The sequence below is a fragment of the Elgaria multicarinata genome, chromosome 2, assembly GCF_023053635.1.
Source record: "Elgaria multicarinata webbii isolate HBS135686 ecotype San Diego chromosome 2, rElgMul1.1.pri, whole genome shotgun sequence".
Classification (NCBI taxonomy): domain Eukaryota; kingdom Metazoa; phylum Chordata; class Lepidosauria; order Squamata; family Anguidae; genus Elgaria; species Elgaria multicarinata.
In genome coordinates, this window is record NC_086172.1 from 133775298 (window position 1) to 133799116 (window position 23819).

The following is a 23819-nucleotide window of genomic DNA, read 5'->3' on the forward strand; positions in this document are numbered from 1 at the left end:
CATATCTATACTTCAGGGAAACCTAGACAAATAGGTGCATGCAATTCCAAATTGACAGTACTGCATGTATATTTTGGTTTTTAAACAGATTTTTTTTGCCTAATTTTTTAAAAATAAAATACAGTCTGCACTTAAGCATATCCATTAATAAAGTACATGAGCGTCTTGACCAGCACTTTCTCCAATTGTTGTCCAAACAGCTTGGCTCCCTTGAAGGAGAGTTTGCAAGGTGTCCTTACAACCCCTGGTGAACAACCCAGTTTCTCAGTCAAATATGCCTGCAGGTCAGGGTATTGAGGGCCAAGGTCCTGGTGTTCAGCTAAATAGCCTTTATCACAGAATCCACTAGAAAGGCAGTTGTGAGTTTAATTTTCTTCAGCCCATTCTTGATGGCTTTGGGGGTAGATTCCGCAGCCACCAGATCACCTGCCTAGAGACAGATAGGTCTGGAAAAGAATTGATTGCAATTCCTCTGAAACCCGCAGCTGAGGCCTCAAACTCTTTGTGAAGGGCTGGCTCAACTTTCTTCTCACATGGGTTTTTGGGGGCCCTCCCCTTCCAAAGACTGCTATGGATGTGAGGGCAGCTACTGGGCATCCGTAGCCAGAACCTTCAGTAGCTTCATGGCCTTATAAGGAGGAACATACAACGTATTAACCAGTTTACGCACTGACTATTTTTCTGATAGGTTGGCCCATTCTGACTTTTAGACTTATAATAAGTCTAAAAGGACTCTGGGAGGGAGATTGGCATAGACCTGGGTGGCCTCAGAGGGAAGGCTGCATTGTCCCATTTTAGTGCAGCATCTTAATTCCTCTGGGCTTGGCTGCTGCTCAGGGAGCTTCACTTCCCTACATGCCTTTGCCAGCAGTGCTGGAAAGAACTCAGGAGAGAATAATCTGCCCTAGCTAGGAGAAGTTTCTCTCCTCATCACTAAGGTCAGATACTTTAAGTCCCCCTGTTGAGGTTTTAAGCACTTGATCAGAGTGCTATTTTCTAAGGAAGAACTGTGGATTTGCTTATTCCCCAACTTGGGGATTGAAGCCCTGATGGGCGAGATCTGGACACTTGTGAACCCATGCTGTCCAGGTGTGGTGGTGGAATTTTGCTTAGAGAGAGGAGTGAGACACCCTGGAGTCTTGAGAACTGGAAGGGATGAACCTAGAATGGAATCCGGCTTTATGTTTGCTTTTAGATAGATGGGCCCCCTTTTTGGTGGTGTTCTTTTCATGAGAAGTATGGGGTTGGAGCCTAGAGCTGGGCCAAAATCTCCTCAATGACCCTGGATCCATGTGGTGAATTTGGAAAGGCCCTCTCCCCCAGAAGCTAGGTACTGAGGGGAGGAGGAGGTGATTACTCACCCCATCCACTGAGGCTTGTTGGAGAGGCTGGGTCCCAGAAGCCTCATGAGAGCTTGGACCGGGCATTTCCATTACAGGATCCTGGATTCTCACAACTGCCTGCTGGCATGATGGGATAAGCCACTACTGCTCTCAGCTGTGGCTGTTATAATGCAGGCCCACCCAGGCTGTGGATTTAAGTGTCAATCAAATCCTCACCTCTCCCGATCTAAATAAAAATGCCCCCCACTCCAATCTGGAATGTGTTGGGGTGGGAGGGAGGGAACAAAAAAGAGAGCAACTGAGTTGTGCTTTAAGGGCAGCAACTCCACCCAACATATGGCTCTCTAGGAAGAGCTGATCAGGGAGATATAAGTAGCCCCTCCCCCCAAAGAGCAATTTTTTGGCCCAGCCTACTAGTTCCAGGGAGTTTCTTGAGAATCAGGCTATTTGATCTCTAAATCCCAGTTATAATTACATCAAAGGGAAGCAATGTCAAGAAACAAGTATTGTTTCTTCTAAGACAGCAATCCTGTACATATTACCTGGGAACATCCCATTGAATTCTGTGGAATTTAGTTCAGAAGAGACATGCAAAGAATTGTGCTGTAAGTCTTTCACAGTATTTAAATAATAATTTTAGTTCATTTAAAGTTCTTTAAGTTCAGAATTTACTTTCTAGAATCTAGAATTTTAATGCAACTAAAGAGAATAATATCAATTCTATCAAACCATCATCATCATCAAATCAATATCATCTTAGAATTGAATGCTAAATGATCATAAGCTAAACTTTTGCTATGGTAAATTTAGTAAATAACAGTAAAAATAATACTACATACCAAGTCCCACACTGCTATTTTCAAGTAAATAACTTAGGTGCTCAAACATGGCCTTTTGGTTTTGGCGACTGATTCGACAGAAATAGCATAGGAAGCGACAACAACTTGCCACCATTTTAGGAAAAGCAATCTGTGGGAGAAAAACATTGTCAAATAATAGGAAGTATTAATTTCTGCTCAAGTTCCTAATAATGTATAAACAATTCACACAACTAAAGGCATCCCCATGGCACATGCAGACTTTCCTTTGATGGGAAATTATATTCAAGAACTTGGGATTGGAGACAATTGTTTGGATCCCTACTTGTCCTTCCACAAACAGAAGGGGTATTTTTGTTCAAGGAACAAGGAAGAGACTCTGATTGAGCATAGCATCTTGTGGGTAGAAGGGGGGGAGGTGATCTGTGCAGATACCCCCATTCCTTTCAGCTCTCAGCCCCACTATCTACACAATACCCTTCAGAGCAGCTTTTCAGAGGACTACTGGGAAACGGAAACAGCAAAAAGCCGAGTTCTGCTCAAAGGAACTTAGGATTTCAGTCAGTGCATTTTTGTTCCATTTCAGCTGAAACTCTCCCCACGGCCTGAGTTCGATCCCAGCGGAAGCTGGTTTCAGGCAGCCGGCTCAGGTCAACTCAGCCTTCCATCCTCCAGAGGTCGGTAAAATGAGTACCCAGTTAGCTGGGGGAAAGGTAATAACGGCCGGGGAAGGCAACAGCAAACCACCCCGCTATAAGGCCTGCCAAGAAAACGTCAGCGAAAGCTGGCGTCCTTCCAAGAGTCAGTAATGACTCAGTGCTTGCATGAGAGAACTTATTTTATGCATGAGCTCAAGAGAATCCCACTTTTAACAAGGGCTGTACACCGCCTCGGGCTGAATCCCTGAAACCAAAGCGAGGCAGACCCCGAGGCTGAAGCAGATTGGTACCAAAGCTTCAGGGCGCCTCAGGGCACTTCATAGCGGCACAGGCCCACCCTGCCGCCATCCCAGGGAACTGGAGCAAGGCCGGCTGTGAGTCCATTGGACTCACCTCCTTCTCCCCACTCTCCCCATTCACCTACTGTCACATCACCGCTGCATTGCTGCCGCATTGCCGCTGCCAGCCAGACCACATATTTTGTATATCTATTCCTGCAAACTATGGCAGCCATAAAGGGAAAATGGCCCTTCATGGCCACTGTAGTTTGCCCTCATATCTTAAAATTGCAACCTGGCTCTCAGGAGGATGCTGCGTTTCCAGGTTGTGGTGGCAATGAGGTGATGGTGACAGCGCTGAGGCGATGGCAGTGATGTGGCAGCAGTGCAGCCACAGCACGGCAGTAGCAGATGAGCAGGTAAATCCTAGCGGCAGCAACTCTGGGTTGGGGGGTGAGGGGATGGCAAGGGAGCAGCGAGGGAAGGAGCAGGGAATCGGGAGTCCAATGGACTCCTGCCCAGCCTTAGTCCCAGCTTTCCGGGGTGCCAGTTGTGCAGCTGGCACCCAGGGACCTGCAAGGCTGAGTCGCCTCGGGGGTGGGGGACTCACTTCAGCTTCAGCGCTTAGGCAAGAAAACCCCAAAGCACTGTGAGGCGGATTGGGGGGATTGTGCACAGCCCTGCTTTTAACAATAATGGATTAACCACTCACTTTAAAGTGTGCACCCTCATCTTGCTGTTCTGGTTCTAGACCAGCTGATCAACTACTCCCACTGCACTAAACAATCCGCCGCTGGGTTGTTTACCATGACATTTGAACCCAGAACTCTGGGTTGTTGGGGGAGAGACAACCTAGGGCATGTCTATACCTGGGTGGGGAGGGGGAGGATCTCGCGATACGGTGATCACGAGATCGTCCCCCTCAGTCCACACGCAGTGTGCGACATTGCACCCGCCATTTTTTTTATTGAAGATGAGTGCACAAGCACTTCAATAATAAAGGTTAGGGTTTTTTTTAAAAAAAAAGGTCCTGCTCCCCGTTCCACCCCGATGGGCACGGAGCTCCTGAAGAGCTCCATGCCCCATACCTGGTTCCCCGCATTTACTCGCGAGGAGCCAGGACAAAACTGGGATGGCCACCCATACCTCCCGCGGTCTCAGGTTGATCCCGAGACCACAGGAAAAACTGGGCTAGAAGCTGTCCCAGTAATCCCGGGGAAAGGGAGGGATCATCCCTCCCTGCTCTCAGGATCCCCTGTGCATCATGTGGACGCACAGGGATGATCCCAGGGCGATCCTCAGGATAAGCCATCATCTAGACATGCCCCTAGAGTCTGAACCTATGGTTTAGATGTCACAATATTTAAACAAGCCAGGGATGGAGTGACCCTGGATTATTTATTGCATTGGGAGCAGCCAGTAATCAGCACACTTGCTCAGTTCTTGCTTCCTTTTCAACTACTGATTGGTGGGAAACAGAGGATTGCTGATGACATGCAAACTGGGTCTATGAGTTAAATTCCAGTTCAATGGAGCAATTCCAGTCAGTAACTACACACGAGCTGTATATCGAATTCAAAAAAGTTCAGAGTACTGCTTGAGTGTTCTAGAAAGATAGATTCTGAAAAGGCATCTCAGAGGGAAAAATCATACATGTGCACCCATCTGTACTATAGCCAGTGCAATTATATTTTCCTTTCATCATCATCATCATCATCATCATCATAATAATAATAATAATAATTTGCAGATCGAATAACAATAAATAATTAGACATTTTATGTATTGTAATAAATAGTTGCCGTTTGCTTAGCCTCTAAGCCTTAGAGGGGTAGGGTGTGCTCTCTACATTGGAAGGGGGCATGCAATTTCAAAAGGATAATCACCAAGCTAGTGAAGATTAGTGCACCAGGTAAAAATAAAAGTAAGATTCAGAAAACTTCACATATGAAAGTATAATGAAGACTAGATTAATTTACTGAAACAAAAATGTTAGTGTGTGTGTGTGTGTGTGTGAATCTATCTGTGAAGAAATGTCATTAGAATTATTATTTTTATTCATTCATCCAAAGGCAACATAGTGATGCATATCCCACAATACAGATCAAGTTCTATCCTAAAACTAAAGATCCAATTTAGTTACGCTGATATAAATAGTTTTTTGCACCATCAAAGGTAAGGAAGTACCCTGTGGGCTTGTTCTGTGCCCTGTAAGTACAACTCCCTCCCGCTATTCTATTTATTACAGGGAAAGCATGTGCAGTGTTTTGTGGGGTTTTCTATTATCTACCAGCTAAAAGGCCCCTATAATAAAATGGCAATTTTACAAGCATCTTTAATGTAGATGAGAAACTCATACGTATTTCGATGTTATCATGCATGTACTAAGAGGAGAGAAATCCAGTAATTGCTGTCTAACAGTAAAAGCATTAGAATTGTACATCTCAGCCATTTGCATCATAGAGGGCCTGTCTGGGTCAATACGCAAAACCATTAGCGATTTTCTTCTGTCATCTTAAAACATCTGTCACATATTTTTGTCAGCATAAGTAAAAACTTACAACCATTCAAGTGACAAATAGCAGAGTGCCAATAATTGTTCAGCCTCCTAAAATATCACCAATAAAGTAACCTTAGAATTCTGTAGCTTAAACACTGATAAATGCTATTCTATTGAAACAACTCCACCTGGCACAATCCTACTATTTTCTGAGGGTTTTTTTTTACCCACCTTAACACCAGAGCATCTAAGTACCTTACAATAATAATAATAATAATAATAATAATAATAATAATAATAATAATCATGTGCATTTATTTTTTTCTCATATTTTCTCAATAAATGAGACAGAATAATTTTTCATTATCAATCTTACATTAAAATTGTTTTCATAGTCATATATTGGAGGTATTGGTGCCATTCAGCCTACAATCTTAAATCTTTGTTGTTTGTTGTGCAACTCAATTGGAATATATGTTACAAAAATTTATTTATTTATTTTATTGCGTTTATATACCGCCCCATAGCTGAAGCTCTCTGGGCAGTTTAGAATATATTAGAAATCCTACAACCTTACTAGTCTTTTCAGATAAATTATTTCCTAGTGGAAGAGATATAAAAACAGCCATATAAAACACTCATATAAATTTAAAATATCAATATCAGAGACAAAAATAATAACTCTGGATCTTCTCCTAACATGGTCCAAATGAGGCACAGATGGTTGCAATGCCTAGATGCATTAATATAGACTGAGAGATCACACCAACCCAGAGAGTGTTCATCCCATCCTTCCAGGCCTAAGTATAAGGGCTAATTTACAGAGAAAGCCGATCATGTGGTACAACCTTCCAGGCAACGTTACCGCCTAAGAATGAAGATGGTCTTGCATTCAAACAGAACATTTCTCCCATATGCAGTGAAGTGGTACAGTTCCCTTTAAGATTGCACCTCCTCTGTAACCTTTATTTAAAGAACACACATAATGTAACATCATGTATCTTCCTAATGTATTTATAATGTCTAGTTTAGGTACAGGAGATCAAGTTCATTCAATAATGTTTCAAATGCATCACATTGCACTCCCTCTGCAGCATACAGCCAATGAGATGAGGCAGGGACAGGGTAAGAGACAGGCATAGCACAAATGTCATGCATTGCTTTTACCAAAGTACACCTGTCTAACATGACAAATGCAGACCACCAACCACATCCAGTGTTCAACCTGGTACTTTGTAAGCTTCCTGTTTTTGTTGGCTGCCTGGGACTGCAAAAAGGTGATTGTTAAGGAGGACCACTTCCTGGCTTATTTGCTTGGGGCAGTATCCAATGGAGCCCTTGCATGGGTGGCCCAAGGCCACCGACCAAGGTGCGTGCACAACCGGCCCCATTGGCAGCAGTGCACACACACACACACAGCCCCTACCATCGGCAGCCGTGATGTAGTGCTTCTGGGGGGAAGTGCTGCAATGAGTGTGAAGGCTCATTTCTGGAAGGGATGAGACCTGCCCCTTCCAGAAATGAGCTTTTCTACTCATTGTGCCGCTTCCCTCCAGAAGTGCTACATTGTGGCCACCGAGAGGGGATCTGCACGTCGCTCCCAGAGCGCTTCTATGCGACCCCAGTGCAGCCTGAAAACGATAGTCTGGCTTCCCTGTAAAAGAAACGACAAAGAGCCGTACATGCTGCCGCCGCCGCCGCCGAGGAGAGCTCTCCGCCAGCGAGGAGAGCTCGGCAAAAGAAGGTGGGGTAGAGAGCTTCTTCCACTCTTCACCCCGCCTTCTTTTGCCGAGCTCTCCTCGCCGGCAGAGAGCTCTCCTCAGCGGCGGCGGCATGGACAGCTCTTCGTCGTTTCTTTTACAGGGAAGTCAGACTATTGTTTTCGGGGTGCACTGGGGTCGCATAGAAGCGCTCTGGGAGCGACGTGCGGATCCCCCCAATGGTAGGGGCCATGAACATGCTGCAGCAGCAGGGCCAGCTGCATGCACACTGGGACCAGCAGGCTTAGGCTGCCTGCACAAGGGCTATGTTGGATACCCATGGTTTGTTAGTTGACATTAAAAAGAGTTCCCCAGTGCATACATAACAGGAAACTCTGACTTTATACAAGCCAGGATATTGCACAAATAGTTTGAAGTATTTTTATTCTCAATTTTCAACTTCTTTTGTATTTGTGATCTTTATAGTCCTTCTCTAATGCATGGGATATTGTCTATACAAACCCCGTAATGAATGGAGCTGACAGCTCATATTCTGTCTTGTTTGTGCTAAATACACTATCCTTCTTTACCTGTACTTTCTTCCAACTGCAGATGACATGCTTCACAAGACCTTGAGCACTTTTTTTTTTTTTTTTGGTAGAAAGGCAAGGTACAAATCCAACAAATAAATAGGTAAATAATAATAATAAAATACTTGTGAGATTACCTGAGATTTGTCTCCTCCAAGTACATTTACCATAACTTCCATAACTGTCTCATGCATACCCAGGACTCTCATTAAATTGGGATGTTGATAAAATACTTTGTTGTTCATTATATCTCTAAATGAGAGAAGAAGAAACAAAATAAGTCTTATTTTTCACAGGATCTATGTTCCATCAATAGCATGAAAGTGTGTTGTGTGTGTTTTAGTTTCATAATTCAAGATCAATTACAAAGATATGAATATTTATATTCTAATTCATAGATTATAACATGCATTACAAGGTTGCTATCATGAACAAAACAGCATTTTTCCTTGCCTAGTGGTAAGCACATGATTTGCATGGAGAATGTCCAAGATTCAATCCCTGTAGTCTCTAGAGAAAGAAAAAGATCTCAGGGAAGAGCAGAGCTGGGAATTACTGCCTGAGCAACTGCCAGAGGCAGAGTAGATAGTATTGGGATAGATGGACAGATGGACTGACTCAGTATAAGACATGTCCATATGGTCCTTTATGTATGTTCACATGTGCTAAAGAAAGAAAAACCATAGCATTTAAATGGGGTGAGTACAGAGCTAATTCACTAAATATAATTGACCCAAAACAATCTTGTAGCAAAATTACAGTCAGATATGATAGTGGGCTTAAGCTACTACTATAATCAAAAGTCATAAGTAAAGGCTTAATATTTATTTATTTATTTATTTATTACATTTATATACCCATAGCTGAAGCTCTCTGGGCGGTTTACAAAAGTTAAAAACAGTAAACATTAAAAAAGTATACAAAATTTTAAACCATCAAAAACATAAAAACAACAGTATAAAAACAACACTATCCATTTAAAAACAAAAGTTCTTGGGTCTGTTAAAAAACAAATGTAGCATTTTTAAATGTTGTTAAAATGTCTGGGAGAAGAGAAAAGTCTTGACCTGGCGTCTGAAGGATAACCGTGTTGGCGCCAGTGAGCCGCATCAGGGAGGCTGGTGCCAACATTTTTACATTCTTACATTTTAATTTCAGGCTTAAAAAGAAAACGATGGTTATTGTCATACCCTAGGCCATTAATCATAAGCAGTTCTTCTTCTTTTCCCATTCTGACACTGAGAAGGGAGCGAATTTGACCCAGTGCTGCTAATAAGTTGATTGTGTCTTGCACAGAGGCAGCACTTATAGTGTAGGACTTCCTCAGAGCCTGCAGCAGTTCACCAATGCTATCATACTGTCTTCGAAGAAGGTTAAACATAATACGAACTAATTCTGGATCTTGGATCTGATCTTCTTGAGCCCAGCGAACCATCGTTTGAGATATCAACTCCTTCAGTGTAGCTGCAATGGAAGGTGCAAAAGGGGGTGGGGGAGAAAACTATTATCTACTGAGAAGTTGGCATTTCAAAGGATTTCTGGAAGTAAATAACCTCAAAACTCAGTAGCAAACATTACCTAACAAATTTAGAAAAGACCAACTATAGGGAGAAAAACTCTGGCAGTTGCTGTTTCCTGAAGCCCCTATGACAACGCTATGATGCTGTAGCATATCTCTGAGCGGGCTTCTGGGTAGAACATGGTGGCGGCAGGAGGGTCCATTTCCCCCACAAACCCACATCCAGATGTCTTTCAGAACAATGCTGTGTCACTCCAAGTATTTTCAGAAAGGTGAAATGGTAGAATGAGGAGGAATGAACTGAGATAATTGTTGCTTAAAAGCAGGTGGGTTTTTGTATCTATCTCCTCTTGTTTAGTGAAGTACCAATTGCAGATAAAGGCTAAGTTTTATCTAGATTCAGTTATGAATAATGATACTCATTTTTAAAATAGTCGTGCCTTCTTTTGAGAATTAAAATGCATATATAGGAGTATGTTTGTTTGTTTTTAACCAATCATTTTTGTTGATTTACATAATCAATACTTCTAAATTACTTGAATTTATCATTGGCTTGCCTATCTGTTTTCTTTGTTCAGTTACATTCTCCAGCGTTAAAAAGGATTGTTTTATTGGTTCTAATTACCTTTGGACAGACAATTTAAAGAATTCCTTCTAAGGGGAACGTTGTACATACATCCTTAGAACATGCCCTTATTGCCAGAATTCTAATATTTAATAAAGAATTATAATGTACTAGCAAGATCACAAGGTGCCTCAACATGATGTCTTCTCTCAGACTGTTCTGGCTATACTTCCTAGAGCTTTTTAATGAAGTAATGATTATTTCAATTGTAGTTGAAGTGGGTTTCCTTTTGGGGGGGGAAAACAAAAACCCAGCAGGTTCAACTTTATGTGCCATGACAATTGAAGTATCTTCTTAAAATGTAAGAGCTCAGGAATATTTCAGAGATTTATTAAGTGGTTCATGTGAATGAACACTTATCACTGGATACATTTATGGGATTGTTAACAATTACAAATGTTTTATTTATCCCATTTTAATGGGTTTATATTTGAAGAGTAAATCATACCACCTCTTTAGCAGGGTGACATTTACAGGTGTGTTTTTTCACATTATTACGACATTCTGATGAGAGAAAGTGAACACGTGTCACTTCCGTTTTCCTCAGATCCTTTAAAGGAGGGGTAGACAACATTTTGGGGCCTGTGAGCACATTTAGAAATTGGAGAAACTGTCCTGGGCACCACCACAAAATGAAGGCATAGCTAGTCATAAAGGACAAATAACCTGCCCAAAAGACTGAGTACAAGGCAGAACACCAACATACAAAATGATCCCTTTGAACACATAGTTTTCTTCACCAACAAAAACCTAATTCACAGAAAGCAAATTCTTTCTTTCCACTCCCCGCCCCACCAACAAACACAATACCCCCATCTATTTTTCTCTCTCATTCTGAATCTCCGCCCATACACTCTGTCTCACCCTGGATTATCAGACTCTCTATATAAAGCAACATTTCTCCAGCTCCTCTCACTCTCACACAGCCAATCCAATCACTCCCCCTCTACCATCCAATCAGCACTCAGGCATTCAACCCCCCTCTTCTACTTTCATGCTCAGCCTGTGCATAGAAATTATAAGTACATTGAGGCCTACTTACTTCCTGGAACTTTATGCATAATATAAACCATTAACTTTGCATATATTTACTTTTAATGCATATTAAGGCAGTTGAACATCACAGGCTCTATAGCTGTTCCCAGCAACCCATGATGAAATCACTCTCCCAGGTTTAGATAACACAACAACCCACTACGGGTATGAACAACCCGACAACAAGCCATACGTTTTCAGGGTAGCTTGTTCATGAAAATGAAGCCACTGGGTTTGACAACACAATAACCCACCTTGGCTGGCTGCCCATGGTGTATTGTTGTGTTGTGTGAACTCCACTTCTCATGCACAAGCCTGTAGTAAAAGGCATTTCCCACTTCTACTGTTAACCACTTTGTCTTCAGTCATTGAAACAAAACGTAACAGTGAAACATTAAATTTTTACTTCACAAAATGTCAGTTTCTTCACAACATATATTCGATATACCCCATTTGATATACCCAATTAAAAATGCAGCCAATTTGGGAAACAGATAAATGCAGAGCACATACATTTTACTTCTCCTTTTTTAAAAAAGGGAAAATGTAGTCCTCTTGAAAACCCATTCTTTTTGGTACCAAAAATGTTTTCCCTTGAACATTTTGCTGACCTCTACACTACAATGGCATATTGATTCTATATTCATTTAATTGTTCATGGCTTCCCAAAGAAAGAATTCTGGGAATTGTAGTTTGGTAAAGATGCTAAAGATACCTACTGTATTTTCCTTCTCCACAGAAACATATATAGTTTCTAGTGTTTTATTGGGGAAAGGAATGGCAATTAAATAGGGTGACCATCTTTTAGAAACCAAAAAGAAGGACAATATGGCCACCCTCAAGGAGGCATGCCCACCCCAACATGCCAAGCCTTAGAAATTCCTTAGAAACAAAATAAAACCTCTTAGTGCAATTGGCCTACCTTAAAGGGCTGTTGTGTTGCTAAAACAGTTTGACTAAATGCTCATCATCATCATCTAGTAACCACTTTCCACAGATAAGCATGCACAATTTAGGGAGGATGGCGAGAAGAAAGGAAAGACCAACCTCAAAGCCCTACTTTCTTGCCACTTGTGACTATTTATTATTATTGCATTTATATCCTGTCTTTTTTCCTCCAAGGAGCCTGAGGTAGCATACATAATCTTCCTCCTCTCCATTTTATCCTCACAAAAACAACCCTGTAAGGTAGGTTGGGCTGAGAGTCTGTGACTGGCCCAAAGTCACCCAGTGGGTTTCCATGGCTGAGTGGGGACTAGAACCCCAATCTCCCAATCCAACACTTTAGCCACAGCACCACACTGGCTCTCTTTAAATGATTATAACTCATAAGCACCTATATCTCTAGCCAGCTTCACTAGTTCTACACAGCCTTCTTCAGCCTGGTGCCCTCCAGGTGTATTAGACTACACCTCCCAGAATTCTCAACCAGCATTCTGGCTGGGAATTATGGGAGCTTCAGTCCAACACATCTGGAAGGCATCAGGTTAGGAGGAGGCTGATAGACAGGAATGGCTATGAGAAACAATTAAATACGCTTATGGGCCAGCAGAGATTTATGCTAAAGGCAATAAAATAAAATAAATCCTTGCTTCAAAAGTAAGTAAGTAGGTGAGTGGTACTGAGTTGATAACATTATTATAGTCATATGATATAAAAAGAAAATGATCTCAACAAATGCTCTTAAAATACCAAGCAATTTTGCAAATTAAGCCTTGAATGTATTCAAGAGTAGGCATTACCATTCTTCAGCTGAAAACTGAATAGCTCAGAAAGCTTCAACACAAGCAAACAAGACCAAACTCTGCTTTTTCTTTCAACACTAGTGCATATTAATCTCTCAAAACAACAACAAAAACAACAACAGCCAAGTCAAAAGGTGGCACCTCAATAAGATCACAACCTCCTGCTCTATTTCTATTATTCCAATATTTAGGAAGTTATTTATTTGTAACAATTTACAGTCAGTATTATATTACGATCTCTGCTTTACCCTTGAACATACACTGAAAAAATGAAGGAAAATCCATCTTTAGGTCTTTCTTAAACCACCCTAAAAACAAGTTCAGCACCTAAGAGGTGTTAAGTTGTAAAATCCAAAATTCATAATCACTAAAATCGATTAAAAGTATCATGGTACCAGTAAACTGTTGCATTCTGTATTATGCCATGGCTCTGTTATGTGTGTAATGTCTTCTAGAGCCACACAAGACAACATAGACTTTAACATTGTTATAATTTTAATCCAGATGACAAAGTATAAAAGTATTTAAAGTGGCTTGAGAGGTGATGTGTAACCATCCTGCACCTGTGGGCTCTAGACACGTGCCATCCCCATGACATAAAAAGAGCCCCTGAAAAAGGCACCACAAGAGCATCTGGTCCAATACTCTGCCAGGGACGAGTACCCATCTACGCCAATGTTCTTAATGAAAGAAAGAAATATCAGCAGTCCTATTTGTTTGTGCAGCACAAAAGTAGAGACTGAAAGGAAGGAAGGAAGGAACTCTAGGTCTCTCCCTCCCCACACCCCAAATAAAATGCAAGATACAAAAATGACACAAATCAGATCCCAGACAAAAACACTTTTCAGGGGGTCATCCTCGCCTCATCCCTACCTTAAGGAGGGATCTATCCCCTCAACATATCCAGACTTGTGAATCTTGCCATGTGGAGTGTCCTGAATTCAACTGGGAACCAAGATGAAGCCTCAGGAAAGCCCCTTCCTGCTGACTCCACCTCTTTCATGCCATCTCTTCTCATATTAGCTCATGAATGGGAGCTCTGGAGCCCTTCGTGCTGCCGCAGGTGGGTGGCTGCTCCGGCTGTGGCTGGTCTTCCTCTGAGCTCCATGGCAGCTGGCCAGCCATCATTCTTCTTGGAGCACACATGTGCCCCATGCTTCTCCCAATACCCACAATCCCCTTTCAATTTGTGTGAGGTGGGGAGGGCGCGCGCGCGCCTTCTATTTCTCTAGGAACTGCTCAGATCAGCTACGCTTAATGGCATAGCACCTATGCTATTTGCGTAGCTGATATGAGCACCTCCGACCATCCAGCAATTTATCCGGACATTTAAGAGGATTTTAAAATCTCCCCTTGGATCCCGCTTGGGGGTAGGATTTCTGGACATGTCCGGGCAAATCCGGGCGTATGGTCAGCCTATTTAAACTGGTTTAAGTCTGTGACTGTGGTATGCCCCTTCATCTAAAGTTAATAATAAAACTGTTGGGGTCTGTTTAGGTTAATGTAAGTGGGGGGACACTTGCCTAAAGTTAAATTAACAGTTCATATGATCAAAAGCAGCTACTTGTCCTTGAAGGAACAATTTTTCCAAATAGCAGAAAATTAAACGTATTCTCAGTAAGTATGAATACTGGACCATATCAGACCTGTGAAGGGTTACTCCTGTATAAACTTCGCTCTTTTGAGAATAAATTTCAAAGAAACATTTATTCCATTTTCAGTTATGCCATATATATGTCCCTGCTGAATATATTTTCAAATCAAAAGAATGACTTGCATGCTATTTTAGATTTGCTTTTACACAGGCGTAACTAAAATAAATGAGTTTGAAGGAATCTGGAAACAGTTCCTAATATTTGTGTTTACTAAGGGAAGTGGGAAACCGCCAGCAGAAGAAACTATCAGATTTTGGACTCAGGAATAGATCCCGAGGTGGGGGGTGCACTTTTATGTTAAGAATGATTATGTTGTAGTATGATAATGTATAGGTAATACTTATTCAACATATATGTACTCAACATTTATTCAATATGTATGTAGCAGTTGTTTGATGTTTCTTTTTTTATTATTATTATTATTGTAATGTTGTATGTTTATATAGTGTAGAAAACAAATAAAAATTATTAAAAAAAAAAGATTTGCTTTTACACAATATGGAATACAAAGCTGAAAAAGTAGAAAGGATTTTAATAGATAGTGCCTATATAGTACAAACCTCTGTGAAAAGTGTAAAAGCATTAGTGGTGTACATATACAGGGTTATGTTTTCCCTAAGTAGAGGGGGGCGGGGTTCAGATAGCATAGCTAAAATGGTTTTACAAACTCTGCTTAATGGCTATTGTTAGCTGCATTCTAGCAGTGACCTAAAATTCTTAATGTCCTGGATACTTGGATACTTCATTATTATTATTATTATTATTATTATTATTATTATTATTATTTATATAGCACCATGAATGTACATGGTGCTGTACAGAGTAAAACAATAAATAGCAAGACCCTGCCGCATAGGCTTACATTCTAATAAAATCATAATAAAGCAATATATATATATATATATATATATATATATATATATATATATGCTTTTCATTTTTAATGGTTGACTGGATGAACCACTGGAGCATCAACTCTATGCATCGTTTACAAGGCAACTTCTGTGAATCCCAGCTGTTTTATTTTATTGTAAATGATGCGTTTAGTAGCATGGCAAAAATTTCATACAATAAATCTTGTCAACTTTTTTTATATAGCTGTCTATGGAAGAGGACTTCAGCTAAATAACTGTGGCATATTAATGGTCAGATGTTTCATATTCAAACATTTAAGCTATAGCAACCAGAACTAGCTGGTCAAACAGTAGCAAAGATTTAATACTTGGGGAGGCAAGCATCAAGCAGATCGTTAGAAGTAGCTGTACGTTGACCATATGTTATGCTTTGCTGTTATTGTTTATCTTTTCTAAAGCGGATAGATGATACAGCGAGTAATTGAGGAGCATATGTAAATAGTCTAACTGGGAATAAAAAGCCTCTGAGGTTGATAGGACTCCTTTTTCCTTTTTCTTTTTTGTATTTTAGCCCCAGGATAGCAATTTGTTTTGGTAACATCTGCCCACTTTTAGACATCTTCCCATCACATGTTGAGGAATTTCATTCAAAGGAGGACACTTATTTTATGTGGCAATGAAAGACCAGTGGCAATGAAAGCAGGGGAAAGATGAGAGCATAAGGCTGCAATCCTTTACCCACTTATCTGAAAGTAAGTTTCATTGAACTCAATGGGACTTACTTCTGAGAGCATATGTACAGCATTGTGCTGGAAAAATAGTACAATTATGTCTAGTTAAATTGGATGCATTGGAACATCCCATAGTATACTAAGCGGAAAGGCACCCTGTAATTTTGAACCGCCCAGAGAGCTCCGGCTATTGGGCAGTACAGAAATGTAATAAATAAATAAATAAATAAATAATTCAAGGAAAATTCAAGGAAGGGTCAATAAAGATGAAAACACCTGAAGGTGGGGGGAACACAACAATAAAGAGTAATTGGGCATGAAAAGAAAAATTATGCAGGAGCCACTGTGTGGTCAGTTTCCACATAAGAAACCCAGGTTCAGATCTCTGCTCAGCCATGACTGAGTAGCCTTAGAAAAATAACTAACTCTAGGCTAGTCTTCATCACAGGGTTGTTGTGAAGCTAAAATACCACTTCTTTGTATTTGGAAGAAGAGTGAAACACAAGTGTAGGGAATACACAAAGATGAAAGCAATTAAGAGAGCAATCCTATCTGGGTAAGTCATAGGATAGTTCGGATTTCTGGATCTGAGGTTGGACACAGCGCTGATTGGGCAATAGGGAAGAGAACTCCATGGTGGCTTACACTGCATAATATGTACCTGCTCATTTGAGACCCTCCTCTGGGTGCCGTCCATCAAAGGAAGTAGCTTACAAGAGAGAGGACCAACTCAGTTGTGGTGCCCCATTTATGGAATGCCCTCCGCAAAGAGGCTTGTCTGGCACCTACAGTGTGATTATTTTCAGTGCCAGGCAAAGACCTTTCTTTTCTCCCAGGCACTTTAGACTTTAGGTTTTATGGCTGTTTTTATATATTGTTTTTCTTGTACTGATTGTAGTTTTTTGTATTATGTTTTATTATTTTAGCTTTAAGTAATCTTCCCAGAGAACACTTATTACAAGGTGGATTAAAATCTAATAAATAATAAATAAACAAGAGTAAGAAATTAGGCATTGGCTTATTTGGAAGGCCAAATGTGCACTGAGCATCCTGGCGCTATACTGCAACAAAAAAATCCCCCTTGGTCAATTGTTCAATGTATTAAAAACTCAGTGGAATAAATTCGACTATTGCTTTTGATTTTAAGTGCTTTCAGTCTGTCTTGGAAATAGCAGCCAAGAAGACTTTTCTTTTCTTTGGAGCAAGCTGAAAAGTATGTAAAGGGAATTCCTCCTCTAATTATTAACTGATAAATTTGGCCCTGCCTCCTGACAATCACAGAAGCACAACCCATCAGACTGCCTTACCCACTCTGGAAGAGAATATTGTATCTCTAATTATTTTATGAGCCATTTGAGTGCCTGACAGGGAATAAGATACAGATTGATTTTACAAACGCAGTTGTCACTTTGTAAAGAGTTTTGAGTGCCATTTTATCACAGACGTAAGAAACAGGGTGAGGTGTTTTGTTTACTGATTAAGTATGCCCATTTTTCAACAATTGTTATTTTGTATTCAAATTAAAAAAAAGTTCATGGCTAAGTATAGGAACTGTATTACTCTATCCTCCATAATGGCTGTGGTGTGGTGTTCTATTATCAAAGGATATGTGAAAATTCAAGAAAAGCTTTGGTGGTGATGGGGGGAATAATTCATTATCGGCTTTCCCATCAAGGCAAACTGTCAAGTGTATGGCTAAGTATATGGTAGAAGGAAGCTTAAGCAGGACGTGCTTCTCCTTAGAGAAGCAAGTGGCCCTTCAAAAAGAAGAATTCTCAGTCTTATTGAGATTGCCTGTTATTTAGAATGATTTTATGAGAGCAATTATGACCATATTGAGTTATTAACAGTGTGATCCTGTACATATCTACTCAGAAATAAGCTCACTTGAGTACAACCTGTTGCAATCTTTTACCTACTTATTGGGAGTGAGCCTTATTGAATTCTACTTCTGTATAGATATAGATATATAGGATTGTGCCCTCATTTTCCTATATCTACTACAAAATATGAATAACTTACAGCAATTTTTGGGAAGCTGATTTGATGAGAGACTGCCTTGAATTATTTCATGGCTATACAAATTTCTCTTAGTTTGTCATTTAATCTTCATTTCATTCATTCGTTTTATCTATATAAATAAAAATGTAAATGTCCGTTCGAAACAGACGTTATATCTCCGAAAGTTCTTCACCGATTGCTTTGAAATTTTGACACAACGTTGCATTCGAATATGCGAGCATTGTTATGTAACTATGTTCTATATGGGGACAAAAGTTTGTCTTAAAATCTAAGAAATAGGCCTCCTCAAAACCAGTCCTGCTGATCATTGTGACATCGCCAACCAGTAGGCCAATCCACTGCCTCTGCCTTCTCTCTTATTTGCATGTTCTCTCACAATTGGCTGAGTGAATATAGATGTCACACCTGTGACAGTTACACGTTCTGAAGAAAGGTAACTGCCAGGAGTTTCCGCTAACCTCCTCACCGTAAAAACATCCTTTTTTTAAAACCAAACAATTTGCTTTACTTCATCCAAATAATGCCTCACAGAAGATCACACTTAGGTCGTCGTACTCGCAGAGCGGAAGCACTGTGACGAGAAATTGCAAATCAGACTGAGGAAGAACGGGCATCAGCAAACGAGAAAAAAAGAAAAAGAATGCCTCAGATACGTGCCAAGGAACCAGGCAAGCAACGTTCAGCCAGACTTGAGGATGCACGATTGCGAGCACGGCAATCGCGTTCTACAGCTTCAGATCGAGTCGACGGACAACCTGCCATATTCAAAGAAACAACGATAGGCAGACTGTACACCATGCATCCCAATCAAGATGAATGCTTTTTTCTTCGCATGCTGTTGGTAAATGTGCCCGGTCCACCGTCTTTCCATCAATTGAGAATTGTCAACGGCGTTACACATGCCACTTTCCGCAGTGCATGTCAAGCTCTGAATTTATTGCAGAACGACCGACACTGGGATGTATGCATTAATGATGCGTGCAACACGTCACATCCAAATCAAATTCGTGCATTGTTTGCAATCATATTGACCACCTGCTCTCCTTCATCTCCAACAGAGTTATGGGAGAAATATAAATCGGACATGGCTGAAGATATTCTCCATTGAATACGCAAAGAAAATTCAAATATAAACATGGATTTCACACCAGAAATCTACAACGAAGCGTTGATAATGATTGAAGATTTCTGCTTAGAAATCTCAAACAAAGTTCTCAATCAATTGGGAATGCCATCACCGAATCGAATTGTTGCTGCTTCGTTCGATGTAGAATTGTGTCGTGAACAAAATTACAACACAGATGATCTTTTGTTGTATGTGCAATCAAATATTCCTAAGCTAACGCTTGAGCAAAAACACATTTACGATCAAATAATGAAAACCATCAATAACGGGATTGGAGAAATCTTCTTCTTAGATGTGCCAGGAGGAACTGGTAAAACGTTCCTAATTAGATTGATTCTGGCAGCAATTCGATCCCAAAATGACATAGCCTTAGCTCTTGCGTCGTCCGGAATAGCTGCGACATTGCTACCTGGTGGAAGAACTGCTCATTCCGCTTTGAAATTGCCATTAAACATACAATTCATTGAAACTCCCACGTGCAACATTTCCAAAGCATCCGGCATGGGAAAAATATTACAAAAATGCAAACTTATTGTTTGGGATGAATGCACAATGGCACACAAAAAATCACTCGAGGCTCTTGGTAGATCATTGCAAGATTTGCGTGGAAACATCAGACCATTTGGGAACACATTAATATTGCTTGCAGCAGATTTCAGGCAAACATTATCTGTAATTCCTCGATCGACACCAGCGGACGAAATAAATGCTTGCCTGAAATACTCTACTTTGTGGTGACACATAAAGACGTTAAAATTAAGTACAAATATGCGTGTCCAGCTGCAAAACGATCGATCAGCTGAGATATTCTCACGTCAATTGCTGGAAATTGGGAACGGAAAGGTGCCGGTTGATCTGACCTCAGGATGAATTTTATTACCTCATAACTTCTGTAATTTAGTGCCGTCAAAAGAAGAATTGGTTGAAAAAGTATTTCCAAATATTCAAACCAATTATAAGAATCACGATTGGCTGAGTGAACGAGCTATTCTTGCGGCCAAGAACAAAAACGTCTATGAACTTTACAATATTATTCAATCTAACATTCAAAGCGAGGCAGTCACATACAAGTCCATCGACACTGTTGTGGAACCAGATGAAGCGGTTAATTATCCAACAGAATTTTTGAATTCACTCGATCTGCCAGGGATGCCACCGCACGTACTGCAATTGAAAATCGGCATGCCAATTATCATGTTGCGAAATATCAACCAGCCAAAACTTTGCAATGGCTTGCAGTAAAAAAATTACTGAGCAACGTCATAGAAGGAACAATCCTGACAGGGCCTTTCAAAGGTGAAGATGTCCTCATTCCTCACATTCCTATGATTACAATAGATACGCCATTTCAATTTAAGAGATTGCAATTCCCAATTCGATTGGTGTTTGCAATCAACAAAGCTCAGGACCAATCTTTAGAATTGTGCGGTTTAGATCTAGACACAGATTGCTTCTCACATGGACAATTATATGTTGCGTGTTCTAGAGTTGGCAAACCAGACAATCTCTATATCTACACAGACATTGGAACAACTAAAAATATTGTATATCCACAAGCATTGTGAAATTAAACATATTTAGAAACATCCGCTTTGTCTTTTCTTTCTTTTCAATTTAACCAGACTGAGCCACAGCAACGCATGGCAGGGTACAGCTAGTTTATTATATTTCTATACCGCCCTGTAGCCAATGCTCTCTGGGCAGTTCGCAGGACTTCAACCTGCTGGATTTCAAGTTCACCAGTTTTTGGTATGCAGTTAAGGCCATGTCAATGGGATCTCAGTAGCCTGTGCAGCGTTCGAAATATTTAGTACCTTTCTGGAATGGCCACCATCAGATCATTCATTACCTAGATGACTTCCTATTCACAGGACCTGCCAACTTGTGTGGTTGCCAGGTTCTTACAGTCTTTTCAGAACCTCATCAAGAGTTAGGGATTCCACTGGTGCAAGAAAAAAATGAAGGACCAGGTGGACTCACAAGTCAGTACTTCTCGCCTGCCACCAGACAAGCTAGTTGCCCTGTGGTGCATGTTCGAGCTATTGCTTCAGTGCCAAAAATGCACTTTGAGGGAAATTTATTTATTTATTTATTTTATTGCATTTATATCCTGCCTTTTTTCCTCTAAGGAACCCAATGTAGTGTACATAATAATCCTCCTTTCCATATTATCCTCACAAAGGAATCCTGTGAGGTACGTTGGGCTGAGAATCTGTGACTGGCCCAAAGTCACCCAGTGGGTTTCCATGGCCGAGTGGAAACTAGAACCAGGATCTCCCAACTCCCAGTCCAACACTTTAGCCACTACATCACAATGGTTCTCAGTTTCACATGTGGAGTAATTCTCTGGACAGAGCTTTCTGCACTTGCCTGGCAAGGTCAACAATCAGAATTCCATCCCCACACCACTAACTTAGAATAACAAAAAGCATGAAAGAGGATTTAAGGATACCAGTGAGCTTCCTGTCTGAATATATTGGCAGGATCATCTTCTAGCTGCTGCAGTTACAAATTCAATCAGATGCTTCAGGGAGCTTGGGTTTCAGGATCTTCTTCCAAAGTTAATGCAAAAAGATGGGCTGCTTACTAGCATGATTCAGGCATCACGTATGATTTCACTTCCATGGAATTATTTCCCATCCTGGTACTATTATATATCTGGAGAAAAAGATTTAAGGACAAGCAGGTGCAACCACCAAGCTGTAGTTAGAATCATTACCAGCCAGACATCTTGCTCAGGCAGAGTTATGCAGCTAGTCATGAAATTTGTGTTGACATGTTTGTTGGCCAATATCCTGTTTTCAGCTTGACATGTCCTGGTTGTGGATAATAGGACTGCAGAAGCTTTGTCTCAGTTCCAGGAGGAGAGATTCTGGTCCTTGGCACCAGAGTCGAGAATCAGTCTGGACCATTCCCGGAAGAGTTCTGGGTACTTGGAAGCCAGCAATAATACAGGGAGTATTTAACTCAGTCTCAAAATCCACATTGTGCTCATACATGTCAGCAGCTAACACGTTTAGCTCTTCTTTCATTAAGTGACATCTGCCCCCATCCGAAACAATTGTCCTACAATATCTGGCATTCCTATGGGTCTGTCAGGGCCCAGCTTCAGCACTGCAGTGAGCCTTGTGGGTAATAACCAAGATTTGATTAGACCTAGTCTGAAAGGGTTTGGGTCTATTCAGCCTCTGGAATGTCAGAATCTGTGTGAGCTTATCTCTGTCAGTGTTTTCAGAGCAGAGCCAGGGAGAGTCAGCCTACTCTCCATCCAGCTGCTGGCTCAGCCTTGGTAAGGAAGCTCTCTGTAAGAACCTTATAAAGATGGGGTGGAGTTTGCAGAAGGGTGACCAAGGTTGAAGTGTCAGTGCTAGAGGGCCGAACAGAGCTGCCCTGTTTGGACAGGGGCCTTGATGAAAGGCCCAAAGCCCTGGTCTGTCAAGGGGTCTGGAGGAATGTCTTATAGCCACACTTCCCTCCTTTAAGCTGATCTAAAGGTAAGAAGCCTTTGCTAGGAACATCTTTTCTTTATCTGCACATGGACTCTCTGTCATACTGGAACTTTGAATTGCCAAGGACTTGCCATGAAATTACTGTGATGCTTTTCATAGCCTGTGAACTCTTGTTTGCTATGGATTGTCTGTCTTGTTATCAGCCCAGAGTGCTGTCAGGCTATATTTGATCTTGACTCTTAGATTTTTCTCTTTCTGCAGCAGGGAGTTACCAAGGAGAAAGGTATGGCATGGAACTCTTTGCTTTTGTGGGTTTACCCTTGGATTTGATAGACCTCAACCACATAGCCTAGAGTTTCCACCAAAAGATTCAAAGTTGGTGTCAGAGTTGATAGTCCTCTCTCTTTGCAATCAACAACACAGAGACTGAAAGATCCAAGCACACAATAAATGCTAGGGCTGTGCAAGGACCCCCCGATTTGGCTCGGAGGCTGATTTGGAGCCCCCAAAACAGCCTCGATCTGCCTCAGGGTGCTTCGGGGGTTGCCCGCCTTGGTGCCGAAGCGAGACTTGGGCCCTCCAAGGCAACTCGGCCTTTTCCCACTCTCTCTGCTTACCTGCTGTTATTGCTGCCGCTGCCTCACTCCTGCTGCCATCAACACCGCCACCGCTGAGAAGAACCAGGCCGCGATTTTAAGCTTAGTACCTCTATGGCCACCGTAGTTTGTGGCCATAGAGGTACTAAATCTCTATGCCCACAAACTACGGTGGCTATAGAGGTACTAAGCTTAAAATCACAGCCTGGTTCTTCTCGTTGGCATCAATGACGACAGCCGGCAGGAGCGAAGAGGAGGAGGCGGCAATGGCAGCAGGTAAGTGGCCCAGTGCCGCTCTGAGGCGGCCCAAGGCAATCCAGAGCTTCAGAGCCAATCAGCTTCGGCTTCAGGGTGCCTTGGGCTGAAACAAAACCACCTCAGAACTGAGGCGAGGCGAGCCGAATCAGCCCGTGTCGCCTCAGATTCGAACATTCGTCAGAGGCGCTGCACAGCTCTAATAAATGCCTTGTGTAGAAAGACATAGAGTAGGAAACTCAAAGGTACTTCTTGTCCTCAAAACATCTTAATTATATCAAGAACTGTCATATTCGTTCCTTTAGTATAATTTATGGAT

At 41.3% G+C, this 23819-nt stretch overlaps 1 protein-coding gene across 1 annotated transcript in view; it reads right to left on the reverse strand.

Annotated features, from left to right (window-relative positions):
- The window catches only part of RYR3 (ryanodine receptor 3), a 401651-nt gene that overhangs the window by 184784 nt on the left and 193048 nt on the right, over positions 1–23819 (reverse strand). Inside the window, exons 39-41 of the mRNA XM_063117743.1 lie at positions 9079–9352; positions 8026–8140; positions 2183–2312 (exon numbers count right to left, since the gene is read on the reverse strand). Of these exons, the coding sequence (XP_062973813.1) occupies positions 2183–2312; positions 8026–8140; positions 9079–9352 (519 nt within the window). The remainder of the gene's footprint in view (positions 1–2182; positions 2313–8025; positions 8141–9078; positions 9353–23819) is intronic.